This window comes from Meleagris gallopavo, chromosome 16, assembly GCF_905368555.1.
Source record: "Meleagris gallopavo chromosome 16, MGAL_WU_HG_1.1, whole genome shotgun sequence".
Lineage (NCBI taxonomy): Eukaryota > Metazoa > Chordata > Aves > Galliformes > Phasianidae > Meleagris > Meleagris gallopavo.
In genome coordinates this window covers 7,506,731-7,529,295 of record NC_139419.1, presented here as the reverse complement: position 1 = coordinate 7,529,295, position 22,565 = coordinate 7,506,731, and the positions used below count along the sequence as shown (strand labels likewise).

The window sequence follows — 22,565 nt, the reverse complement described above, 5'->3', positions numbered from 1 at the left end:
TACAAGTAGGCTACGTACTGACGTAGACTTACCAGTGTTGCATTCTCACTTCTTATAAGCTCTACCAACAGAGTACCCAATAAAGTACTCTGACATTTTCTGCATGTCAATTGTCTTTTTTTTTTGCACCTATTTACAGCCAAAGATGAAAAATTTGCAAATCAAATACACCATTAATTAGTAAAATTGATTTAAAGCACTAATGAACATGAAGTGTCACAGCATGTTAAGTGTTTCACATTATTTCTTAAGCATATTGTAATGTTGAGTCTAAGGTAAGACCCTACCTAATTCACAAAATTTTAGAATACTTTGTTTGCATGTGGTTTATTACACATTTATGCCATCCAATCATGAATAAAAGGAAATTGTGCCTTTTGTTACATAGCACTGTGCCTGTGGTTGCTTACAAAAGCTATTACTAAGGCTTTTAAAACTATTTTGCAGACATTACCTTGCTTGTCTACAGTGTGTTGCTTGTCTACTGCTACTGAAACGTAAAGCACAGACACAGAAATTAACGTGAACACTGTAATACAGCACAGCATTATATTACATGTCATCACATTCTCTAGAACTAGGAATAACACCCGCTGTTGCAAAAATTAAAGAGCTACTGCCTTGTAATATTTGTATATCTTCTATTTTATATATGCTGAATTTCGCTGTGAATACACAAATATTTAAAGAAGCTGTCTTGTCCTTGCATGTGCCTTTCAGTCAGCCTAATTTTCCCAGAGCGTGATTCAAGCATCACTCCAGTAGCACTTGTTCAAAGGTAGACTAAATAGATGCTAAGCAAAACACTAATGCTTAGGGCTTGCCTCAGCTGTATGCATTACTCTAAAAGTACTGATGCAGATGATCACAAGAATATTATCAAAGCCATAAACCTGTTTTAGATTAACAGATTTAAAGATTATTTATAAACAGGACTAATACCAATTTGAAGGAAGTACACTTTTTTGTAGCCAAAACTGTACTGCAAGACTTGGTTACACTCTGTTACTCTCCAACAGTAATATGTTCTTTTATAGTACTCCAACGAACTACAAGAGAGTAAAAAGCCATTTGATAAATGCCTTGTATATAAGTCTAGACAGCAAGAGCCCAAGGAGGGAAGGGAGCCAAAGAGCTCTTCCTGGTGAAGACTGAGATCTTCATTGACAAGATCAAACAAATTTATTGACCTAACTAGAGCTTAGTAACAAATATCTGCCATCATGAAGTAGTAGATGCTGCTGGTTTACTCTGTTAAACACAACAGAGTAGAAAGTAGAAGATACCCTTATCTTAAAGTCTTCTAATACATGCCTCAGAAGAACTAAGGCTAAGAGTAGATCTTAAGTGTTATTATCTAGCTAGTTGCTTGCTCACATCAAAATTAAGTTACCATAATGGGTTGGAAAAACAAAACAAAAATTATATATGTACACAATGTGTTCTACCTTGGAAATACAGGTTTGGTTTGTACTCTAAAATAAATTAGGCCGGCCAACATTCTTATCTACTTCCTAATATGGAAGACTGATCTTTGAACTTGAATAGCTGCTGCAGAAAGGACAACTCTGGCTTAGTCTTTTGCAAGGACAAGACAAGCCTTTAAATATTTACACATGATTGCTGTACCCAAAAGTGCAGAGTTGGATATATTTTAATACCAAATTAGTCATTTTGGCATAACATTCAGTGATCATGAATTTATTTTGTTGCTCATGTCTGTGGTCTCAAGCCTTTACAAAGGTTTGCTTAATTAAGAGCAAGTGAGAGGCCATGTTACAAAACTCCAATGTTTTGTAGCACACAAGCAGTGAAGGCCAAGATGAGACATACTCATCTTCTGTCTCACTTGCTCACACCTCCCAAAGATATTAACCTTGAGGACCAAAATGTCTTTGGCTTGGGCTGTAACTATGAAATCTATGGGGGTGGGAGGGAAAAGGGAAAAAAAAGGGGGTAACATGGGAAAAAAACAGTTTCTGCAAGCTTTTCTCTCAGACATTGTCTCTACTGAGCGTCAGCACATGAATTATACTGTTCCAAAACACAGTGATGGCTTCCTCCCCGCATTGTGGAAAAGGCTGGAGCTACTCACAGCCTAGAACACCACATCACAGCACCTGTGGTACTCTGAGCAACACAGCCTGACTGTGGGATCAGAAAACACCCACTGACATCCACAGCACTGCTCCAGTCTCTGGCCTCACTAGTCTTCTGTAACTGGTGAGCTTATTCAGACTGTAGGTCAAAAATTCAGCATAAGCTTTCTGTGTTTTGATCCTTGAGAAAGGCAGGATCAGTGCTCCACTGATGATGTGGGAATAAGAAATTCCCTTTTCCCAATCCCTTCTAAGGGCACTCAGTTGTAATCCCATAGGGGAAAAATAAATAGAAAGGAAAAATAGGGCATTTGGAGCAGATGAAACAATTTAGAATAGACTTCAAGGACAAGAACAGGAATCCCATCACAGTTCCAAGCAAGTGGGAGTATCAATCTATCCACATGTTAGCTACAGAGAAGACAACTATGTTGTCTGTCTTGGCTGTTTTTGTTTTAAAAACCTCAGACCCACAAGTACTGTTACAAAACTCTATGATTATTTGTGAGGGCTGTAAATGACCTAACATCTGATTTTATTTTGTTATTGCAGGAGAGGAAATGAACCAGTATCTTTTGCCCCACCACGTAGATCTGGAGGCAGAAGAGTAATTGAGAATGCAACAGATGGAGGTGAACAAGAAATTGATGGAAGAGATGGAGATCTCAATGGAAAAGCCAGTGAATAAACACGCTTAAAATTGCACTGCAGCAAGGGGAGGATGATATTTAGCACTGTTTAAGTCTACTCTTAGTGTCAAGGTCACACACACCCACTCCTCTGATGATGATGAAAGCACAACTGCCTTGTCTCCAATGTATAGATTCATGTTAAAAGTACTCCAGAACTTTTATCATGAAATGTTTTTGAGAAGTTTTGTTATAAACTCAGAGCAATTCACAAAGAATCTTCCAAGAAAGTGAGTTCCAGTAGTTCAGACAATTTAAATCTCAGTGAACTGAAGTTTACAAAGGATTTGTAGGACTGTTGCAGGAAAAAAGGCATTGGTCATTTAATCTTTTCTTAAACTTTCATTTTGTCTTAAGTATTCAATATAGTATTTTTTTTTTTCCTGGTTACTACACCCCTGATGCACCATTCACAAGGTGGAAATGCCTTTTTAATCACATACTGAAAAATAAAATATCATTTGTTCAAATTAAATCAACTGTTACAGTTTTATATGCACCATGGATGTGCTTACACACTAATAAAAGTCTATAAAAACCACTCCAACATTCTTGTGTGCAGGTGTCACTTGGGTGCAATACAACATACCAGAAGGAAATGGAAGATGCAATACAACTTCTTTACAACTCAGATATCTTTCTGAGAACATCAACTGTAACTGCTAGAATGAAAAATTGATATCTTCTAAGTGATTGCTTTTGAAAGACATGTTCAGCTGAAAAAAAAAAAAAAGACACAAAGCACATGAGACAAGGTTAGCTACTTCATGAAGACATGGTGCTGAGAAACCCTAGGATGTACCCAAGGATGGGCAACACCTACAAGAGACTTGTAGTCTTCTAGTGCAGCATCCAGGAAGCAGATAGGGCTCTAAATGCCTGTGTTTAGGTAACTGAACCCACATGTTTAGTCTGCATGTATATGGGTAGTTCCCACTAAAGCCTCTGAAAGCAGGCTGGAAGCAAATAGAAACAGCAGGCCACACTAGACACACTGATCTAAGCTCAAGCTATTTGATATTAAGGGATCAGCATGCAGTTAATTTTGTTTTTGGATCACTTCAGCAGGTCTGCAGCCCACTCCTGGCCACTACCAGGAACTGCCACCAATCCATGCAGCCCTAATACTCACAGATAGCAGCCAGCTTTTTGGTCACACTGGGGCAGTAGAGAACCACACACTGTAAAGTCAGGAAGATTAAACTGAGTACAGAGAGCTTCCTTGATGCCTTACACTGTACTGCAGATTAACCTTAAAGCCGTGTGACTACAGGAAGAGCAAATCATGCAAAAGCATCCATCCTGACCACTGATGATCACCTTCTACAACTAATAATTATTCCACAAGGCAGAAAGATTACGAACATGACAGCTTAAGAGCAGAAACCATTTAGCCAGCAGAATCAGACCCCAAATAATACTCTTTTTTGAGCAAATAGAAAAGGAAGAGCTTAAATAAGAATCCATTCAGAGTGATTACAATGACAAGCTGGTAAGGGGACAAAAGCTTTTCACTGTATAGTCAGTCAAGAAGCATAGCTCTGTCAACATGTTCAAGAACTATTATTAAGCTGGTAAGCCTGCACATGTGCAAAGAAGGAGATTGAGGAAGTCAGACTTCAATAAAATGGCCTTAAGCACCAATACTTGGATTAGAACTTGTAAACTGAACATCGTGCCCTTCTAAAAGGACTTCATCTAGATAATTCAAAAGCCTAACAGTCCAGTGGTTAAAGCACTACCTACCACTTGAGGAATTTAGGTTTTAGACCCTGTTCTGCAAAGCAAAATAAAGCTCAAGAGATATTTTTTTTCTTTGTGACACTGCAGAAGGAACCCTTCTGCAACAGTGTCCTAAGTGCTGGTTTTGGCTGGGCAGAGTTTTCTCCACAGCAGCTTGAAGGCAAAGAAGGCAATGAATAAATTCCTTATTTTGCCTTCCTTGCAGACACAGCTTTTGCTTTACCTATTAAACTGTCTGGTCTCAACCAATGAGAGCTGTTCTTTTTTCCTTGAACTTTTACCTTTCCAATTCTTTCCCCATCCCTCTGCACACACAAAGCAAGAATGCAGATATTTGATATTAGCTGACTACAAAGGTTAGCCCATAACACCAAGCTATATTCCTCTGTCAACAGATGCATCATTACAGAGGCAACTGATCTGCACTATATTGTTTTGACAGCTCTCAATAGCATTCCCACCTATAGTCTGATTACATCTGTAGCCACATTAAAAACACATCTGTAGAGTATAATATCAGTAGCCACTTTAGCTTCAAACCCATAGCTCCAACAAAGCCTTGACTTTAAGTCTCTACCTTATATCAGTGCTGACTCCCAACCTGAACAGAAGTCAACTGCTCACTAAGCAGGCAAATTCTGACAAGATCACACAGAGAACTCGTCTTGAGTGATCAGGCTACACTGTCCACTGAGTTCATGTGACAGCACAACTAACGAAGTAGCTCATGCTTTAGCTCCTTATGGGTAAGAAAAGAGTGCCAACTCTGTGACAGAAGAGGACAAAAAAACTAGAACGGATTACAGCCTCAGTTCAAGATTTTAAGAGTAATGCCAAGCACTGTGAAAATCCAGAAGGCATCATTAGCTACAGGAATAAAATTCCTTAAAGTAGGAAACCATAAGAACAAGAAAGAAATGTAGAAAAATATGCATATAATTTCACCAAACAGTGTATCTTTAGGCTTCACTGATAAGAAACAGCAAAGAAACTGTGACAAATACTTATGCAGTAAGCATGACAACTTGCAAAAAAAAAATTCAAAGTGAATAATTAGCGTTCAAAATAAGCTTTATTCTGCTCCCTAGTTAAGCCAACTTTGTAGATGGCTTGAATAATGGGAATGGTCTGTGGTTATTTTCTATTCCAGAGAAATAGATGCATCAGTAGTTGTTTTCACATTGAAAAAACAAAATAATTATGCACTGTCATGTAAATTTCTCCCTCTCTCCACATATATAACAATGTTTAGCCATTATTGCTTTTGTAAGTGCAAGTTATCTAATGTGTATTAATACTGTAAGTGTACTTCATTTAAAAAAAAATGTAGTGTATTTCTGTAGGGGAAACACGACAACTTAAAAAAGAACTCACTATTCTGATCTACTTGGCCAGCAGAAAGGACTTTTCAAGCTAAAACCATTGCTAAATTAGTAACAGCTGAAACATTTCTTATTAAAGAGAAACAAAGATAAAATAAGATAAATTCACAAATACCCAAGGCACAGTAATAAAGAGAGGTCTGGAAAGTAGTAAAACCCACTTATTAATATGTTAGAACTAGAAATTCAATCAACAGCCAGGCCTTATGGGCCATAATATAGCAAAAGTATACCTATAAGCTAATTCAGGGCAAAGTTCTCTACCACCTGGAATCTCCTCAGTACCATAAGTATTAAGCATTCCTCAACTTTTAACTGTTATCTGCTTTTTAAGGTAAATCTTTGCTTACAAAGCTTAACCACCAGGCAGAATTTCACATAGCGAGATTCTGACCAGCATGCAACCTACAAAGAACTGAGCAGTTTCTCCACAGAAATACACCAATCTCTACCTATAACCACTCCTCTAACTTTGGTGACTGCACCAGAAAGCCAGAACATCATGGGTGATTTTATTAACCCGCAAAAGCCAAAAGCTAGAGTTGCACTGGGAACCCAGTGTAGGTAAAGGGGCAATAGCTTTAACTGGCAGTGTCAAAGCAGGAGTTATTCACAGCAATGAATATAGGAAGCAATTTTATGTCCTGTGCTGCTAGGCAACATCGCTTCATCACACTACCCACACAACACAGCATAGAAGCCCAAAGGGCAAAGCCATAAGATGCCATTATCTGTAGTAGCTTCTTTTTCAGGCCTCACCTACTCTTACACTTCTGTCTGGTTGCCTACTGATATTCATGTTATATGTACATAAGATTTTATTTTTCCTTTTCATAGCAGCATCTTAACAACACTTGGTGAAGGATGGCTCATTGGTCCTGGAATATTTGAAGGTCTTGTTCCAAACTCCAGGCGTTTCACTAACCTGCAAATACAAAGCAGAATTTAGAGCATTTCTTGCTCAGTTTTACCATCTCAGTCACAGTAACTGGTCACTTACAAGAATGCAACAGTAAGGCAGAGAAGCCAACAGATAAAAAAACCCAAAAAACAAAACAATGGCCTGAATATTAAGTGAATCTGTTACTTAACTAGGCTAAGTTCTCCACTGTAAAATAGGATTCTATTTCCCTCTGAGTAGTGAGAGACTTGAGGCTTTCTTGTAGGTTTCTCCCCAGGCTGCAATAGTAAGTACTACATGGAACATTCTTTCCACATGACAACTTTGGGCACCGTTTAACAGGACAAACAAGTATTCCCAGATCAAGGATCTGGCTGAATAGTTGCATCTGCAGTAATCTGTACTATAAATACTGAGAAAACTTGGAAAAAAAAAAAACCAAAAAACTGAACTCTACTGAAGTATACTGAACTCTAATTTGCAATAATCTTATAAATTTCCCATGTGTTGGGAATGGGAGGAAAGAGATAAAGCTATTACCTATTGAACTGGTGGTTTTTGTTTGTTTGTTTTACATCTTAGCAACTATAAAGCATTCAAATGAGTAAATTCATTATTATTCACTTCTCCCCACTCCCCCAGTCCTCATGTGGATAAAAATCTTAACTGTGATAAGGCAAGTCCCCATATGCCAAAACGTTGCTGATTCATTACTGCACAAGAACAAAGCATAAACCAAACCAAGCCAACAAGCATGAGCTTCCTCTGTTGTATTGCTCACATTTAAACACTGGTTTTATTATCAAGTGTTACAATTGCTTTGAATTTGATCTTGATCACAGCTAGTCTTCAGATTTCAGCAGCAGTGATTACAATTTTTAATCTGATCTGAAATATGGCAATCAATCTTGAATAACTAAGTTTCCTTCCTTTCAGAAACAGGTCTGGCTCTACCAAAATAAAGAACAAACAAGAAACAGAACATTACCAGTCAAAAAGTTCTCACTAAGACTTTAGAATGGCACTAACCCTGTATCACACAGAGGCTGATGAGGACTCATGCGTGTTTCAAGGACATCTCTGTTCATGTACATGGACACTGTGGTTCTGTCTGGAGACTGGTCATACACAAAGTTTCGGCAGGAGGCAAGTTTGGACTCCAAAGCCTGAGGTAAAGATAGGTAATGTACAATGTCACAAGATGCAATTTTGACACGAAAATTGCACAGTGTGCAAAAAAAAAAGCACAGAATACAATTTTTAGTATGTTTTAAAATGAGTCATCTAGTAGAGGAACCTGCAGATTCTTGACATCAGTGCTGTATACTATCTTGAACTATCTACTTCCCTAAACTTACATCAGGTTGTGTGTACTGGGTAGTACACCAGAGCCACAGATACCCTATTCTCTACCACAGGCTCCTTTCCTAAATGGTTCCACCTGCACCGCTAAGATAACTTTCTGCTGTAGTTTCACAAGTCAGCCCATCAAGTCGTACAAATACTTGTGCCAATACAAGAAAAACTGGAGCATGGAGGAAAAGACAGGAGGAAGTTATGTGATAACTTTCCAGCATGAGCATTATTTTAAATGTCAAACTACATAGCATTAGCTCATCAAGGCATTAGGTCGTACTTAACCTATGCTTGGTTAGGTTTTAAGAAAACAACAACTGAAGTATTAATGAAAACTTTATCAGAAACCACTGGACAGCAGGCATCAGCCTGCTTTCTTCTCTGCTCTCCAACAGAACAGATTCCCTTATCATTTACTCATGCCAGTCTGTCTTTTTCTGCACATATTCTTTCAGAAGTGTGGAGAGGAAAAGAGATCAGGACTCCACACCTGTAGAAGATCTCAGAAAAGCAGAGACGGGTCTTATTTGTTTCAGGGCTGTTCAGAGATGTACAGAATCAAGGCCAAATTTCAAGGCCACACTTAGCTAACTTGCTTGCTGAGATGGGCTTTCCAGTCTTGTCTGAGCAGCAGTGCAGATATTGAATCCTGGCTACATTTTCGGACAGCTCTTTCTTTCCAAGAACTTTGGCTATCAGGTAAACACTTACCCCTACTTTTCGCAGCAAGTCTCCCATGATGTTAAGTGCAGATATTCTGGCAGCAGGTGTGAGGGGGGTTGCACAGTAACTGTCCTCAAAACCTACAGGGCAGGTTAAATACATTACCCATTGTTTAAAAACAAACAGAAAAACAAACAGAAAACCCACTTTGACAAAATCAGAAGACTGCCTGGCATATAGAGCAGATGAAACATTAGTACCTTCACCTTTCTGTATCTGACCTTCAAATCCTTCACGTCCACTAGAAATACGAAGCACTGACTCCCTGAGATAGCTCAAGTTACTAAGTCCTAAACTGAAGTCTCTAAACAAGCCATGGTTTAAATTTCTAGCTATTTGTTTTACCAGCCTGCTCTGCATCTCTATTACTGCAGCAGGACCAAAAGGTGTTCTTAGAGAGGGCCATCATCTCATTTTACCATAAATCTTCCAATCTTTTACCAAGGAAGTGAGAGTTCTCCCTCACAAAATTAGGTTAAGAGTATCAAAGCCTACAATCAATCTTTGTTAGTGCTTTACTGTAATATTCAGTCACTAACATGTGACAGTACATCTCCTTGTTGTAATCTCTGATATGTAGCTACACAAATTTCTGACTTTTTAAGTACTGAGGAGATAGGAGTTAGTATTAGAAGGTTGGAACACTTATTTTTAATGAGCGTTGATTATTTCAGTAACTGATTCTATTAGCACAAAAGCAGAGATAGTAATTTAGTACAGCTAGCTAGGTTGACTTGCCAGTGTACTGCTGTTCCAGAGTAAAAGGAAGACTTCTCTCTAAGCATCTACCCTCACAGAGAAGCCTTTTTAAGTAACGGAAACGTAGCATAAAAAAAAATCATGAAGAAGTTTCTAAAATCTTCCCTAAATTAGCCCAGCATCTCTGGAATAGTTGTGAACAAATAATCGAGTCCTAATAAGCTCACCTAGTCCCTTACAATTATTATTACTGGACAATCCACATCAAATGAAAACTAGCAGTCTATGAATAAGACTCCAAACTAGCAGTCAGTGAATACTGAGATCATAGTGATTGTATTTAAGTGGATTTAACTGAAATGCGCAGCTCTGCTCTTATTTTCCCATTTCTCCTGTAGACAGAATCTACGGTGAAAACAAGGGTATGCCATCGCATTGCTGTGCTCGTTCTCCGTCACACACCTCTCCTAAATGTCGCAGGGGTGGGAATGTTGATGTTGGGTGCTCGGTGCATGGAGGGAGTTGAAGGCAAAGATAAGGATGCTTGAACTGCAGTGTCTGTTCTTTCTGTTCCCAGGCTAGTTTGCATTGGTGTTTTGGGTTTCTCCTGTTTCTGCTGTACTGCAAGTTCTTGCCGTAGATCTGCGAAGGAAGCAGCGAGTCATTAGAATCAGTATTCACTAAGATAAAAAGCATTTGAGAGAGCTTATTTTGCTCATAAGATACTTCACCTCTACCAGCAGAACAAAATCATTTATCCTTGTAAAGACCACTCCAGGCATATACTCAAAATATGGATGAATACTAAAGGCTTCTCTGGGATTGCAGCTCAAGTTGTTTTATAGTATTAGTTCAGCTGCTGTTATCCAGATTTAAGCTTCATACCCTTTCACATGACTTTCTTTGAGGCAGTGAATTAACACTTTCAGGTGTTACAGACTAGTAAGCAGAGGCACATCAAGATTGCAACTTGAAGTATCTTGGCTACATCCCAGTTCCCTACCAGGCTGAGATTCCTACCTACTGCACTCTCTCCCCTTTTACCTTGGTATCCATATCAAGGAAGCCGAGGCTAAGGCCAAGTGAAAACCATCACCATCTAGCCAGCAACAGAGAACTCCTGTCCCATAGACTGACTGTAGCTAGTGTGAACCACTCAAGGTCACAGAATCTGAGCAGAGTCAGAAGTGTTTCTTCAGCTCCACATCTGTGCATCTCCTCCATTTTTTCCATCCAATCTTACTGACGTGTTGAGGAACTAGCCCACAAGGCTAAGTGTCAAAGCTAACTGAAAGGCAGTCACAGCCCAACTGCTTTACCATTCTATGAGTGTTTCATTGACTACTGTTTTCACAGGCCAGGAAACAACAGAGGTTAATGGTTGCTAAAGAGGACCTTCACAGGTTACAGGAAGTCAGAAAGCACATGCCCTAGCTGGACTGGCTTTTTGTAACACCTCAAGACCCCAAAGCATCCCTACAGTTTAGAAGTCTAAAACAGACTCTAGCACCTGTAAACTCCTCTAAATCAAGTTCAACGACTGAGGCAGACAGGCATGAAGCTTCACCATTTCAGATGGCAGATTTAAAAGACACAATATGAAAGTCAAACTAAGATAAATGGATTGGACTGAACAAATACAGGCGGGGAAAACAGGAGATCTGCTGTCTCACCTCTAGCTTCATCTTTCAGACGTTGCACGGACTCCAGAAGGTTTTCTTTCTCATCCAGCTCACTCTCCAGAAAAGCATTTCTTTCAATAGCCTGGTTTAGGCGCTGCTCAAAATCCTCAAGAGACATTATAGCAGCTCTGAAAGAGAACACACAAGATTTTATTACCAGCAGTATAGAAACTCCCTCTCCCACAAGAGAAGGTAAAATCTTTTGGGTTAGGATTACTTTTTGTTTTAATTTTAGCTTTATAAATATGAAATAGTGCAGTTGGAGTAACAGAAGGGAAAAAAATCTAATCTATAATTTTTTCTTGAATACCTTCATCACAACCATCAACGAGGTAAGTAGTTAGCTCAGGTTAGTTCAGAGTGGCAGCGCTAAAAAGCCCAACATTACAAATTACTTAGAGTCACCATATTTGCAGGACAGAACTGAGGTGATAGAAGAGAACACAGAAGACTGGTCACCTTTTTGCTCTTTCCAAGTCATCATTTGCTTGCTCAAGTTCTCGAATGTATTTCTGAAGTTGATCTTTAATAGCTTTTGTCTGTGACAAGTCATCTTCCAATGCAGAGATTTGCCTGTACCATTCTGAATTCTGCATTTCAAACTTTTCCTAGTCAAGGACAAATAAAACAGCATATCAGGGACTTGGTTTTGCCTTAGTCCCTTTAAAGGCAAAAAAAAAAAAAAGATCCTGTGAAGTACTTATAGAACAATGAGCTTACACACTAAAATATCAACAAAGCCAATTGCTCACATATTTCTGGGCTGACAATAGACAAGAGTTCTTATAACTCTTTATCAAATGATGGTGCTGGGGAACAGTTCCTGACATCCACAGCACAGAGCTGTTTCCTGCTCTCCCAGACAGCTCTCTCTTGCACTTCCCCATCTCTCCTCCATTCACAAAGTATGATAATCTTATGATCTATGAATATGAATGATTATGAATCTATGCAGACAACTCTACCTTTCAACAACTTGTTAGTTTACTTGTGTAATTCCCCACTCAAAGACAAGACAAAAAAAACAGTATGCCTGGGTCCTGCCCAGTACTTGTAGGTATCTCAACAGGCAAAGGACACAAAGCCCTAGAGCTCCCGTATCATACAGCATCCTGCAATCTAAAAGTTTGTTTGTTTTAGAAAAGGGTCAGCTGGAAGGGCTTTGCTGTTTTAAGAATCAGGTGACAACCACAACACAGAGGCCCAAGAACTAGCACCTCTTTGAGCAATAACACCAAGTAATGCCACAGAGAGGACCTATAGGGTCTGTGAGGCAAATACATTGGGCAGAGCGGAATTATCTGAAAAGGCTATAAGGCCATCTGCTCTACCTGATTCTGGAGAATGGGATGAACATGTACGCTTCACCCCAGGATGTCAGTACGAGACTAATTTCTGAGCCTTGGGAGCTCCAGCAATTCATAAAGCAGAATGTGAGAAAGAAGCTACTTATTCTCAATTCTAAGAAAGAATCAAGAAATACTTAGGGAACTAAGCATCAAGAAAAAGAACATCCAAGTGCAACACTTACATAGTATTAAAGGAACCAGGAGGATTCTTCACTACTGCTGAGGTTTTATTAACCCAAAGCAGGTTCAAAGCTCTTGATTATAAAACATTTCAGGTGCAGCTATGCAACAGGCTTCAGACATGAATCTAGAACAAACTGTCCTCCTTTACAGCATGCACATAAGAATATATTTAGAAAAGACACCAGTGGGGAAGAAGGTTAACTTCACCAGTACAAACCTCTCTCCAGTTATCACTTCCAGACATCGTGTGACAGCAAAAACATACACTCCACCACCTTGGTACTGGATGAATTCAACATGCCAGAGACTTTAAAGCTACAAGACTGCTAGATAAGTAGCATTCCTGACATTCTTTTCTGTTTAGAATTCAACACACTTGAAGTCACCAAAAACAAATCCACATACTGGAATTTGAAAACCATGGCACATAGCCTACCACAACTGATAATCTGAAGAGAGCTGCTTTAGTGCATATAACACACAGATAAGGAGGAAGGAAAGAGAAACCATTCTGAATTTATTAATTTCTACTTAGTTAAGTGTGGTGACGTTATCATAATACCTGATCCCTGAAAGCACAGATGCACTTTGGCTTTAAGAGCCCCCACAAGCTCTCTAAGAAGCAAATTACTTTTAGCTAGCTTTTCAACACTGTAAATAAGCCTTCAAAAGTATTATTTCCATTCATACTTAAGGTATGAACTCCTTGAACTCCAGCTTCTAAGGAGCAGCAAGCACACACATCAAGCTGGTAAATTCAAAGCTTGAAATTGTGCAGGCCTTATAAAGTTCACTTGTGTTAACCTAGATGTAGACACCAATCCTTGGTTCAGTTCAGTTCACATCGCTGCTCAATAGCTTCATGAGTTTAATGCTTCGCTCTTGGATTGATTCAGATAAAAGACCAGAACTGCAAGGTTTGAGTCTTTGTTTTCAGCCAATTGTAATAAACCATCAGCTGATCTGACCATCAATGGAGCCTCTATTCCTTCACTGCAGGCTGTTACTGCAACCTTCAGGCTGCATGAATAACCAATTGTTAAAATGCTCATTTCAAGCAGAATATGTTTTTATAAACTTATCCACTGTGAAAATTAAATAAGGTTTTCTGAAACATTTACTCTCCACTTTTTAGAAGTTTTATGCCAGTTCCTACTATTTCCATTCCCAACTGCTTCAGTTCATTCATTGCCCTTTTCTCTCGGCTCTTACAACAGAAGAAAGCAATCTATGCTTAACCAAATGAACTGCAAGTTTTCATTGAACTTCTCCTTACTCATCAGCTTCTATGGATTTATGTGACTATGGGGAAAAGAGTAGGTCAATACTCCATACAATAAGCAGAGCATTTAATATTGCTATGCCACTAATAGAGCGAGAACACCAGTCTGTCACCAGTGTGTCAGAAGAAATGCAGTTAAGTAAGGCACAGAGCTTTTAATGCCAAAAAGATTGTGTGTGGGGGGGAGGCTAAGTTGGGGCAGAGGAACAGAACATTTTTCTGAATTAAAGATTTCCAGAAACAATAGCTGAGACATTGAAATATTTAGAACTCTTCCAAGCAGATTACAGATGGATATTTCTCGATTTTTCCAAGCTGAATCTGCACACATCAGTCTCATTCACCTATGCTTAGGATACATAGCTACTGTATCATCCACTCTTACCTTAATGGACTCCAGTTCCATTCGCAAACGATTGTTTTCTGAAAGAAGGTCTCTGTTTCTGGACTCTGTTTGCTGCAGCTGAGTTTCTAGTTCAGCTTCATATTCTCGGCTCCCTTCTTGGAATTCACGCAGTTCCTCCTGTGTATTCTCAGCACTAGAACACAGTTCCAGCAACAGAATTCACCTTTATAAATCAAAACAATCTCTTGTACACTGGAGGAAGAAAATACTACTTGCTAGCACAGAAAGCTCTATGCCCCTCTCCAGCACACAGTCCTACTCAAAACCAGAGAAGGGATCAAAAGCAGCAGGTCATTGCAGCACTAATTCACTGCTCAGATAAGCACGAAGGATTCTGGGCTGATGCAGTCTATGCTGAAACGAGTGATACTGCATTGCTACTGCTGCCACTCAACATAGCGCCACACAGGGAGGTAAAAATCAAGGTAATTCAGCTATTTGTCTTGGCATGCACTGCTTATACATCCTATCAAACAGCTTCAAGGAATGAAACCACTGCCTTACCATTGCTTGTATTTCATAGCCAACTCTTTCCAGTATCTGGTTTCCTCTTCAACGGAGCTGAAGCGATGTTCTTCTGAGTCTTCCATGGCAAGTCCTCAGAGTTTAAAACTTCTGTTTCATTTTTTTCCCTGGAAAATTGAAGGATCAAGCATTAAGAACTAACGCAGTGAATTAACTCTATTTTTCACTGCACGGCTCCTCCCAGGAATGAGGTACATATCTGAAGACCAAACTAAAGACCAGCCTCAACAGCACTCTGCTAGATATAATAAAAACATGATAATCTCTACTGAATCATCACATTCTTTTCACCAGGTTTCTCAAGGCTACTGCACACCACATTGACTACAGCAAGCATCTTCCCTCTGACAACGCAGCACAGAGGACCAAATGTCAAACTTCAGCTACAGCTGTGCATAAGCACACAGAACAGGTGAAAAAGAAGATATCTCAGACACACCTTCAAATTAACTTTGATTTCAACAGCCCTAGAGAAACACTGAATGAAAAACTTCAAAGAGACACAAAGAAGGTACTCAGGATTCTAGCTTCCTCTGTTAACACTTGCATGAGCACCTAAGTTTTTTATGGACATACCTGCTAAACATGAGAAAAAAGAAATTCTCACTACAGTAGACATAACTACTTAAAACCTGAACTATCATAGTCCAGATATGGTTGATGGGCACAACATATCTGGATACCTTAGAGAGCCATGGGAGAAGGAAATTCCAGAAATTCCTAGGGAAAAGATAAGAGCTCCACAGAAGTTCCAGTGGGATAGCATCTGGTTAGACTAGATGTGCAGATAGATTACAGCAAGCCAGTGAGCAATCCAGATCAGCCAGCAGTCCCTGTGCAAGCATAAGCACAGGCACATGTCATAGTCCCAAAAACAAATGACACATATGAGAGACATGTGGAAATCAAGCACCTTAAGTTGGTAACTCCTGCTTGAAGACTTAAGTAGATACTATAATCAAATGCCTTCTGATGTGCATACTGCACTCTAATTAACAGGCAACTATCTTTTTATATGAGGTAGTCTCGACAAGAGAGAAATATCACTCCTAAAGCTCTGGATAATCTGCCATGGGCAACCCTAAGTGAGGCAAAGATTCCATCAGCATTACGAATTTAATGGAAACCTCAACAGATTAAGGACAGGGAGTCAATCAGTTCAAGCCAACGGCAGCTGTCTGAACTGTATCACTGAAATCTAAGGATAAGAAAAACAGTTCATACAACTAATTCTACAATTATGGAAAAAAAAAATCATAACCTATATTCACACTTTCTTCTCCGTAAAACCACCTGGTTTAGGCACTCAATTATTTGGTGCCTCTCCCAAGACAAACTTGTACTCGCCTCTACTGCAGAGGACAGCCTCAAGTATTTAAAGCAGTCAGGTGATCAAAAACCTAATTCCTACATATCCATGCAGAAGGAAAGCACGAGTTGCTTTCACAGCTTGTGATATTTTCAGGAGGTTAATGAACAAAAAGTGGATGTCACAGATAAGTGGGCTGGGTCCAAACACCTTGATGTACAGTATCAGCTCCAATCTCATAGATATCACACTATTTAGAATGGGAGACAAAGGTGAGAAGTTACTGAATTTTAGTTTTAAAACCCCATTTCTTAGCATGACACGTTAGTTAGACAAACCTAAATCTCTTCTTTCTAACAAATGAAGAGCTTTTCAGCAAAAAGTCTCAGGGTTGCTGCTACTTCTACATATTTTCAGAAGTACATGCTGCAGAGGAGGAGAAAAAAAAAAAAAAAAAGAGGAAAATGAGTATGTATAAGGAGGGATTTTCCAAAGAATATCCTTGCCTTTTATGAAGAAAAGCCAGATCAAGCACAATTAACATTCCTTACCTAGGACAGTTCACTATACATCTGTCCTATTTTTAAGTGAGCTGAAGGAGTACTTTTGACATTAATGGGCATCCAACATATAAGGCACTGCAGACACCAGACATTGCAGATGATGTGTGAAGAAGATATTCTTTTCTAAGAATGAAGGACAGGAGGTAGAGTCAGACAAAAAGAAGTGAAGTAGGTGCAATGAGAAATCAAGAAGGACTGGTTTCCATTGCTGTGGTCAAATCACTACATAAAAGAGCAACCTGAGATCCTTTTCAATGCTTAATTCTCTCCACTTGTACAACAGAAAATTTCTTTATTTGAAAAGCAGAGAATCCACCCAGGATATGCCTAACTTTGTTACATAAACAAAAATATCCTTCAAAAGTCCCAATAAAGGATTTCTTCTGACTTATTTAAGCATAATAATAAAACCATTACCTGTGTCAACAGAAAGAAATCAGACAAGGCGAAGTGTAACATTTACTCCTGAAAGCTTTCAAACAACCCTTTGGAACCAAAGGCCTGCAATTAACAGACAGTTACTGTTCGTTTGTATCTGGCTCTCACCTTTTTACACTGCACTTTGGAAAAAGCAAGAATGCACTAATCTGCATCTCATAACAAACAAAAACATCACAAACAAAAGGATTTTAACTGAGTCATAATCATTACAGAAGGTACACAGAACCCAGTAATTTTCAGAGAAGCAGCAATTGATGTGCACAGCATCCTTGTAAGTGTGCCCTCATAAAAAAAAAAAAAGATTAGGGGCATGCTCACAATGTCAGCCGTTAAGAATACATTATTTCATGGCTACTAAATTACAAAGACTACTTACAAGTTAAAATTGGTTGTTGAACATAGGAAAAACTAGTAGACCTATACTTATTCCATAAAAGAACACAACAAGGCAAAGATTGTTCCACCACCATTAGGTTTTCTCTCTGTACACCTGCACTGTATCCTATCTCAGAGGGATTTTCAAGTTTATCAAAGATGAAAGATACAAACTGGAAAATCTATGTTTGGGGCGAGGTACTAAAGCCCCCCTATAAAAAAAGGAAAAAGAAAACATCAAAAAAAAAATCATAAATCTCTCCTAAAGAGCTATTAGAAAGGGTATGGCCTTGATTCCCATCCACCACTACCCTATCTACTTGATTTTTAACACTTTCCAGTCGGTTTACACGCTGACTTTAAAGTAATTAATAAAACCAATTAGGAACTTTTCACTGCACAGACTCACTACAAAAAGAGAAGAACGTGTGTCTGCATGAAGGAGGTGTTACTCATATTCTGTTAAAGACATGTAAACGTGGAAAAAAAAAAAAAAAAAAAAAAAAAAAAAAAAAAAACAAGAGAAAGTCACAGGCTCCAGCATGCACTTGCTGGCTGCATCTTACTTGTTTTCACAAAGCCAGGAAAGACATCTGGGATGCCAGACTTCCTGCATGCAAGCAGCACAAGTGCTGGTCACAGACATTACAAAACCTCTACATCATACAGGAAGTGTTCAGGGGTGGGGAATGGAGTTCTACAATGAGAAAAACACTTCAGCATAATCGTTCCAGGAAGTTATTTCACACAAGTGACATCAGAAGTGCATATTTCTTAAAAAAAAACAAAAAAAATTCACACAACTGAAATTACTGAAGAACCTTCAGTTTGGGAGTCAGAGTCCTAAGATCACGGGGACCTCAGCTTAAAATCTGTTTCAGCCCCAGAATAAGGAACTCCAAACAATCCTTGCATACCAAATAACTTTTTAATAAAGGAACATTTTAACTCTGTGAATAACGTTGGCCATCTTTATAGCTCTGCCCGATTGCCAGAGCCAGAGCATATTCTACTTTAATGAGAAATAAAAGAGAGAAGAAAGACTACGCAAAGCCAAGACTAAAACACTATCGTAAGCACTGCATAGCAGAGACGAAGCTCCACTTCTTCTTAACTGCGAAAACAAATTTAAGTCAGCCGGTTGCTCCTGACAAGCAGCTTTCCCATCGCGCTGAGAGTCTCCTCGTGCCGCACGGACCCCTCTCCTTTTGTTCAAGCAGTACAAAAGAGAACCAGCGCCAGAGAGAACGAGCTCCGGTCTCCCTCGGGCCGGGAGCAGCGCTGCCCCACAGCAGCTCCATTTCGCTCCATCATCAACGCGCGTGCCCGATTTCCAAGGACGCTGGGAAGTTCTCTCCGGGTCCGGAGACCTCGATGCCGACAGCCGCAGTCCCGGGGTTCCCCGTTCCCACTCAGAGCACAGAAGCGGAGCCGAGTTTGCGGGCTGCGCTCCCACAGTTTCCTCACAGCGAGGACCGCCGAACCGTAGCAACGGAGCCCGGCGCGAGGGGACCGAAGGGAGGCACAGTACCTTTCCTGCCTCCCGCGGCCGCCCGCTTCCCGCAGGAGCCCACCCCTGGACGGTCTGCGCCCGACCGCCGCCCCCAGACCGTTCTCACCTCCGCTCCGCCCGAGCCGCAGCGGCCCGTCACAGCCGCCGCCGAACCCTACGCTGAGGGACGCCGCGCTCTCACAGCGCGGCCGGCCGGCCGCTCCCGCCGCCCCATTGGCTGCTGATCACGTGCCCCGCGTCGCTCCGCCAATCAGCGGCTCGAGTAGCATTTGGGAACTTTTCGTTACTTTCAAACAGGGCCCGGGCTGATCCCGCCCCGCGGCGCCCCTCCCGCGAGAGCCGTGCCTTCCGGCTGGGGCGGCATTTACCGCCCTTCCACGCTGCTGTCATTTCAAACGTTTATCGGTTTTCCCTAGAAATGCTCTAAAAGAGGAGAAGCTTCACTTTACTTCGAGGGTTGTTTTGTGATTCCCAAGGCACGTTCTTCCGAAAAAGCAGCAGTGATGTCAGGGTTCCTCCATTAAATCCATTTTTATGAGCCAGGAATGAGCTCCAGTGACTGCAGCCAGCATCGCAAGGACACAGCGCTCTGTGAAATATTGCACTGCCTCACGTGCACTGCGCCGTGAGCTCAGCGCCCCGGGCACCGCAGTGGGAGCCGGGCCAACAGCGGGCTGAGCGAAAGCAGGGAGCTCCGTGCCAGCCCTGCCCTGCTCCATTCCAGGGCTGAGCCATGCGGAGCTTTCCCAAGCGCCCCAGCTGCGTTCCCACTCAACAGCCCACAAACACCAGTCTCTGGGTGTGCCCGGTGTTTGTTTTCTGAGTCAAAACCAAAGCACGCGTGTGTACGGATAGGCTCCGACCCACACATCTCTGCACACCCGACAGCACGCTGTGCTAACTGCCAGAGCATGGGCGCCCGTGCGCAGTGCCTTGATCCCACCCCCTCACTTCAGCGAGGCAACACCCGGCCTGGAGCAGAGCCTGACTGCAAAGCTGGCTGCACCTTGCCCTTACCGCTGCAGGGAACTGGGCTGTAACCCAACGATGGATGCTTTCCTGGCAGAATGTTATTATAGGAGAAACCTACACAGAGCTACCATAGCTTTAGTTGAAAAGGGTGAGCAAAGCAATTATACTTTCAGGTCAGATAGCAAATTAATTGTATTTTGAGGTCAGCTGTTCAACAGAATTAAATGGGGGCAAATTATTATACAACTATTAATAGGAAACTAAATTAAGTATTTAACAAATCATTTAATAGCAATTTGCAGTTGTCATTGCTCAAGAATGTTTTCATTGGCTAAGTTACAAAAGTAAACTATGTGCCGTCATACTATGTCCCCAACAATTCAAAAATTCATACATTGTTTGAAAGTTAGGGACAAATAATGTTTTACTTCAATTCTTTCAACAATTCTTTGAGGATAGTGTGAGTGCACAGATGATATCAAAAGTATACGCAAACATTTTTAATAGTTCTCACCCTGAAATGCTGGTAAAGCATAGAAAAATCTCTGAGATTTCAGAGGAATCTGTTTAGCCTCTCATCTGGTTCCAAAATAGCATAGCGGATGCTATGAGATGCTAGAGGCTCAGAGGTGCTGCTGTACAGAAGCAGTGAATATTAACAGAAAGGTTCTTTAATTATTGTAGAATAATTGCTAGAGGTGACTTGGAAATCAAACTTAAAGTAACAAGTTTACAAAAGTAAAGCATTGTGCACACATTAAAGAAAGGTGCTAAAGCAAAGTGCAAATGTAACGCAAGCAACCCTTTCCACAGAAGTTCCCTAGGCAACCTCAGGTGTTGACAACATCAGTGGAGCTTGATGTGCTGACTCTAAAAAAAGCAGCACGAAGGGTGGAGCAGAGTGAAGATATGGTAGCCAGGCTCTGTGATACCACTGCTGGGATGGTGAAGCTTAACAACAATGCTTAATATTTCCAAAATCTAACCCCATGGTGCAAGATCTTAACAGATATATTTAAATGGAATGAAATCAAAAGACAACTTAAATAGCTGATGAATGATAGTGGACAACAGTGATGTTGGCAGTTACTCTGCAGCAGTTGCCACAAGAGTTGGTTATTGATGATAAATTTAAAGCTTGCTAGCTAAAAGGGAGGACTTGAAGGATATCAAATGGATAATGAACACAACAGACCACATATCTAATCACAGCACCCTACTGCCATGTAGCTTATTGCTATCCACAATGCACAATATATACAATAAACTGTCGTTTGTTGGCTGGAACATTCATTAGCAGAAGTCAGAGGAGGAAGCTGGCTTTGCTGCAAAAACTGAGCAACTGAACACAGAACCATGAGCTTTATGGCTGGAACACGATCTGATCACCAGCTGTCATCACAAAATGCTCGTGTTTTTGAGAATTACTGGAACTTATAACAAGATGCAACATACCAGAACTGCACATACAAACTAAGAGGAAGCATTTAACATCAGCGAAAGCTAATTCTGTGCATGTAAAGATGGTCCACCATTCTCTGCAGTCTCTAAAACTGGATTTGCATCTGCTTAAGAAAGGAAGAGATTCTCATGACTTTAAAACCCCTCTGAAACCTTGAACTGACAAAGTGATCAAATGCTCGTTACCGACACTGCCTCGTTCAGCAAACCAAAATCTAACGCTGCAGAAAAACTGTATTTGAACACGAGCACTGTCACCCTGAGCTTAGCTGGCGGCTGCAACCCACTAGGTAAAAGCGAAGGTAAAACAAGGACTTAGTCAAATATCACAGTGTCACTTACGCCGCAAAGACAGCGCCATGTGAGAAGGCCCGCACCCTGTAACTCTCCTCGCCTCCTGAAGAGGCTCGGCTCCCAAGAAACAAGTCCCGGCTATGGAAACTGACACCATACTTCTGTCCCGGTCTTGTACGCAAACAGCCACGCCATGAGGTAACTCCGGTAACTCCGCTACCCCCCGCTCCGCAGCCCCGCCCCGCCCTCTCCGCTCGCAGCGCCGCGCAGTGTAAAAGCCTCCGCCCCCGGCCCGGCGGGGAGGAGGGGGGAGTGGAGTGTTACGGCAGTCGTCTGCACGACAGCGGGCTGCTTTCCGGCGTTCGGCGGCGCTTGGCGGCGGAAGGAACAGCGGTGGGGGAGGGAGGACAACAAAGGGGTGTGAGGGCGGTGGCGGCGGAATGTGAGGGGCGGCGGCGCCGGGGGCGGCTCAGGTGAGGCGGGGGAGCTCTGGGAGGGGCGGCGAAGCGGACGGCCCGTGCCGCTTCCGCGCGTTCGGGGCCGCTCCCGCGGCGGGGGCGGCCGTGCGGAACGCTGCAGCCCGGGGCTACCGGGGCCCGCTTCCTTCATGGGTTGCGG

General features: G+C 41.3%; 2 protein-coding genes across 6 annotated transcripts in view; one reads left to right on the top strand and one right to left on the bottom strand.

The window, feature by feature from the left end:
• The window catches only part of MYH11 (myosin heavy chain 11), a 56,202-nt gene extending 52,873 nt beyond the window's left edge, over positions 1-3,329 (top strand). For 2 of the 4 annotated variants that reach the window (XM_085237116.1, XM_010719481.4), the window contains one exon: positions 2,652-3,329. In XM_085237116.1, the coding sequence (XP_085093242.1) occupies positions 2,652-2,787 (136 nt within the window). In that variant the 3' untranslated portion in view covers positions 2,788-3,329. The remainder of the gene's footprint in view (positions 1-2,651) is intronic. The other 2 variants (XM_085237118.1, XM_085237117.1) reach the window with 1 other exon arrangement.
• A 2,255-nt stretch (positions 3,330-5,584) lies between these two features.
• On the bottom strand, positions 5,585-22,192 carry NDE1 (nudE neurodevelopment protein 1). 2 transcript variants are annotated; one of them, XM_085237120.1, is made up of 9 exons: positions 21,996-22,192; positions 14,999-15,126; positions 14,474-14,627; positions 11,734-11,882; positions 11,266-11,402; positions 10,055-10,234; positions 8,882-8,973; positions 7,844-7,980; positions 5,585-6,838 (listed from the first exon to the last, which is right to left on the bottom strand). In XM_085237120.1, the coding sequence occupies exons 2-9, from the start codon at positions 15,082-15,084 to the stop codon at positions 6,745-6,747; spliced, it is 1,029 nt and encodes a 342-aa protein (XP_085093246.1). In that variant the 5' UTR covers positions 15,085-15,126; positions 21,996-22,192; the 3' UTR covers positions 5,585-6,744. The 2 variants fall into 2 exon arrangements, with proteins under 2 accessions (XP_085093246.1, XP_085093245.1); XM_085237119.1 differs by lacking the exon at positions 21,996-22,192 and adding an exon at positions 19,327-19,475.
• Between the last annotated feature and the right edge of the window lie 373 nt (positions 22,193-22,565).

Excerpts from the sequence above, each read along its gene's own strand:
- NDE1 (XM_085237120.1), bottom strand. The coding sequence starts at position 15,084 with ATGGAAGACTCAGAAGAACATCGCTTCAGCTCCGTTGAAGAGGAAACC. Across the intron at positions 11,883-14,473 it reads TGGAACTGGAGTCCATTAAG|GAAAAGTTTGAAATGCAGAA; the intron begins GTAAGAGTGGAT and ends GTCCTTGACTAG. Across the intron at positions 6,839-7,843 it reads CAGCCTCTGTGTGATACAGG|GTTAGTGAAACGCCTGGAGT; the intron begins GTTAGTGCCATT and ends TTGTATTTGCAG.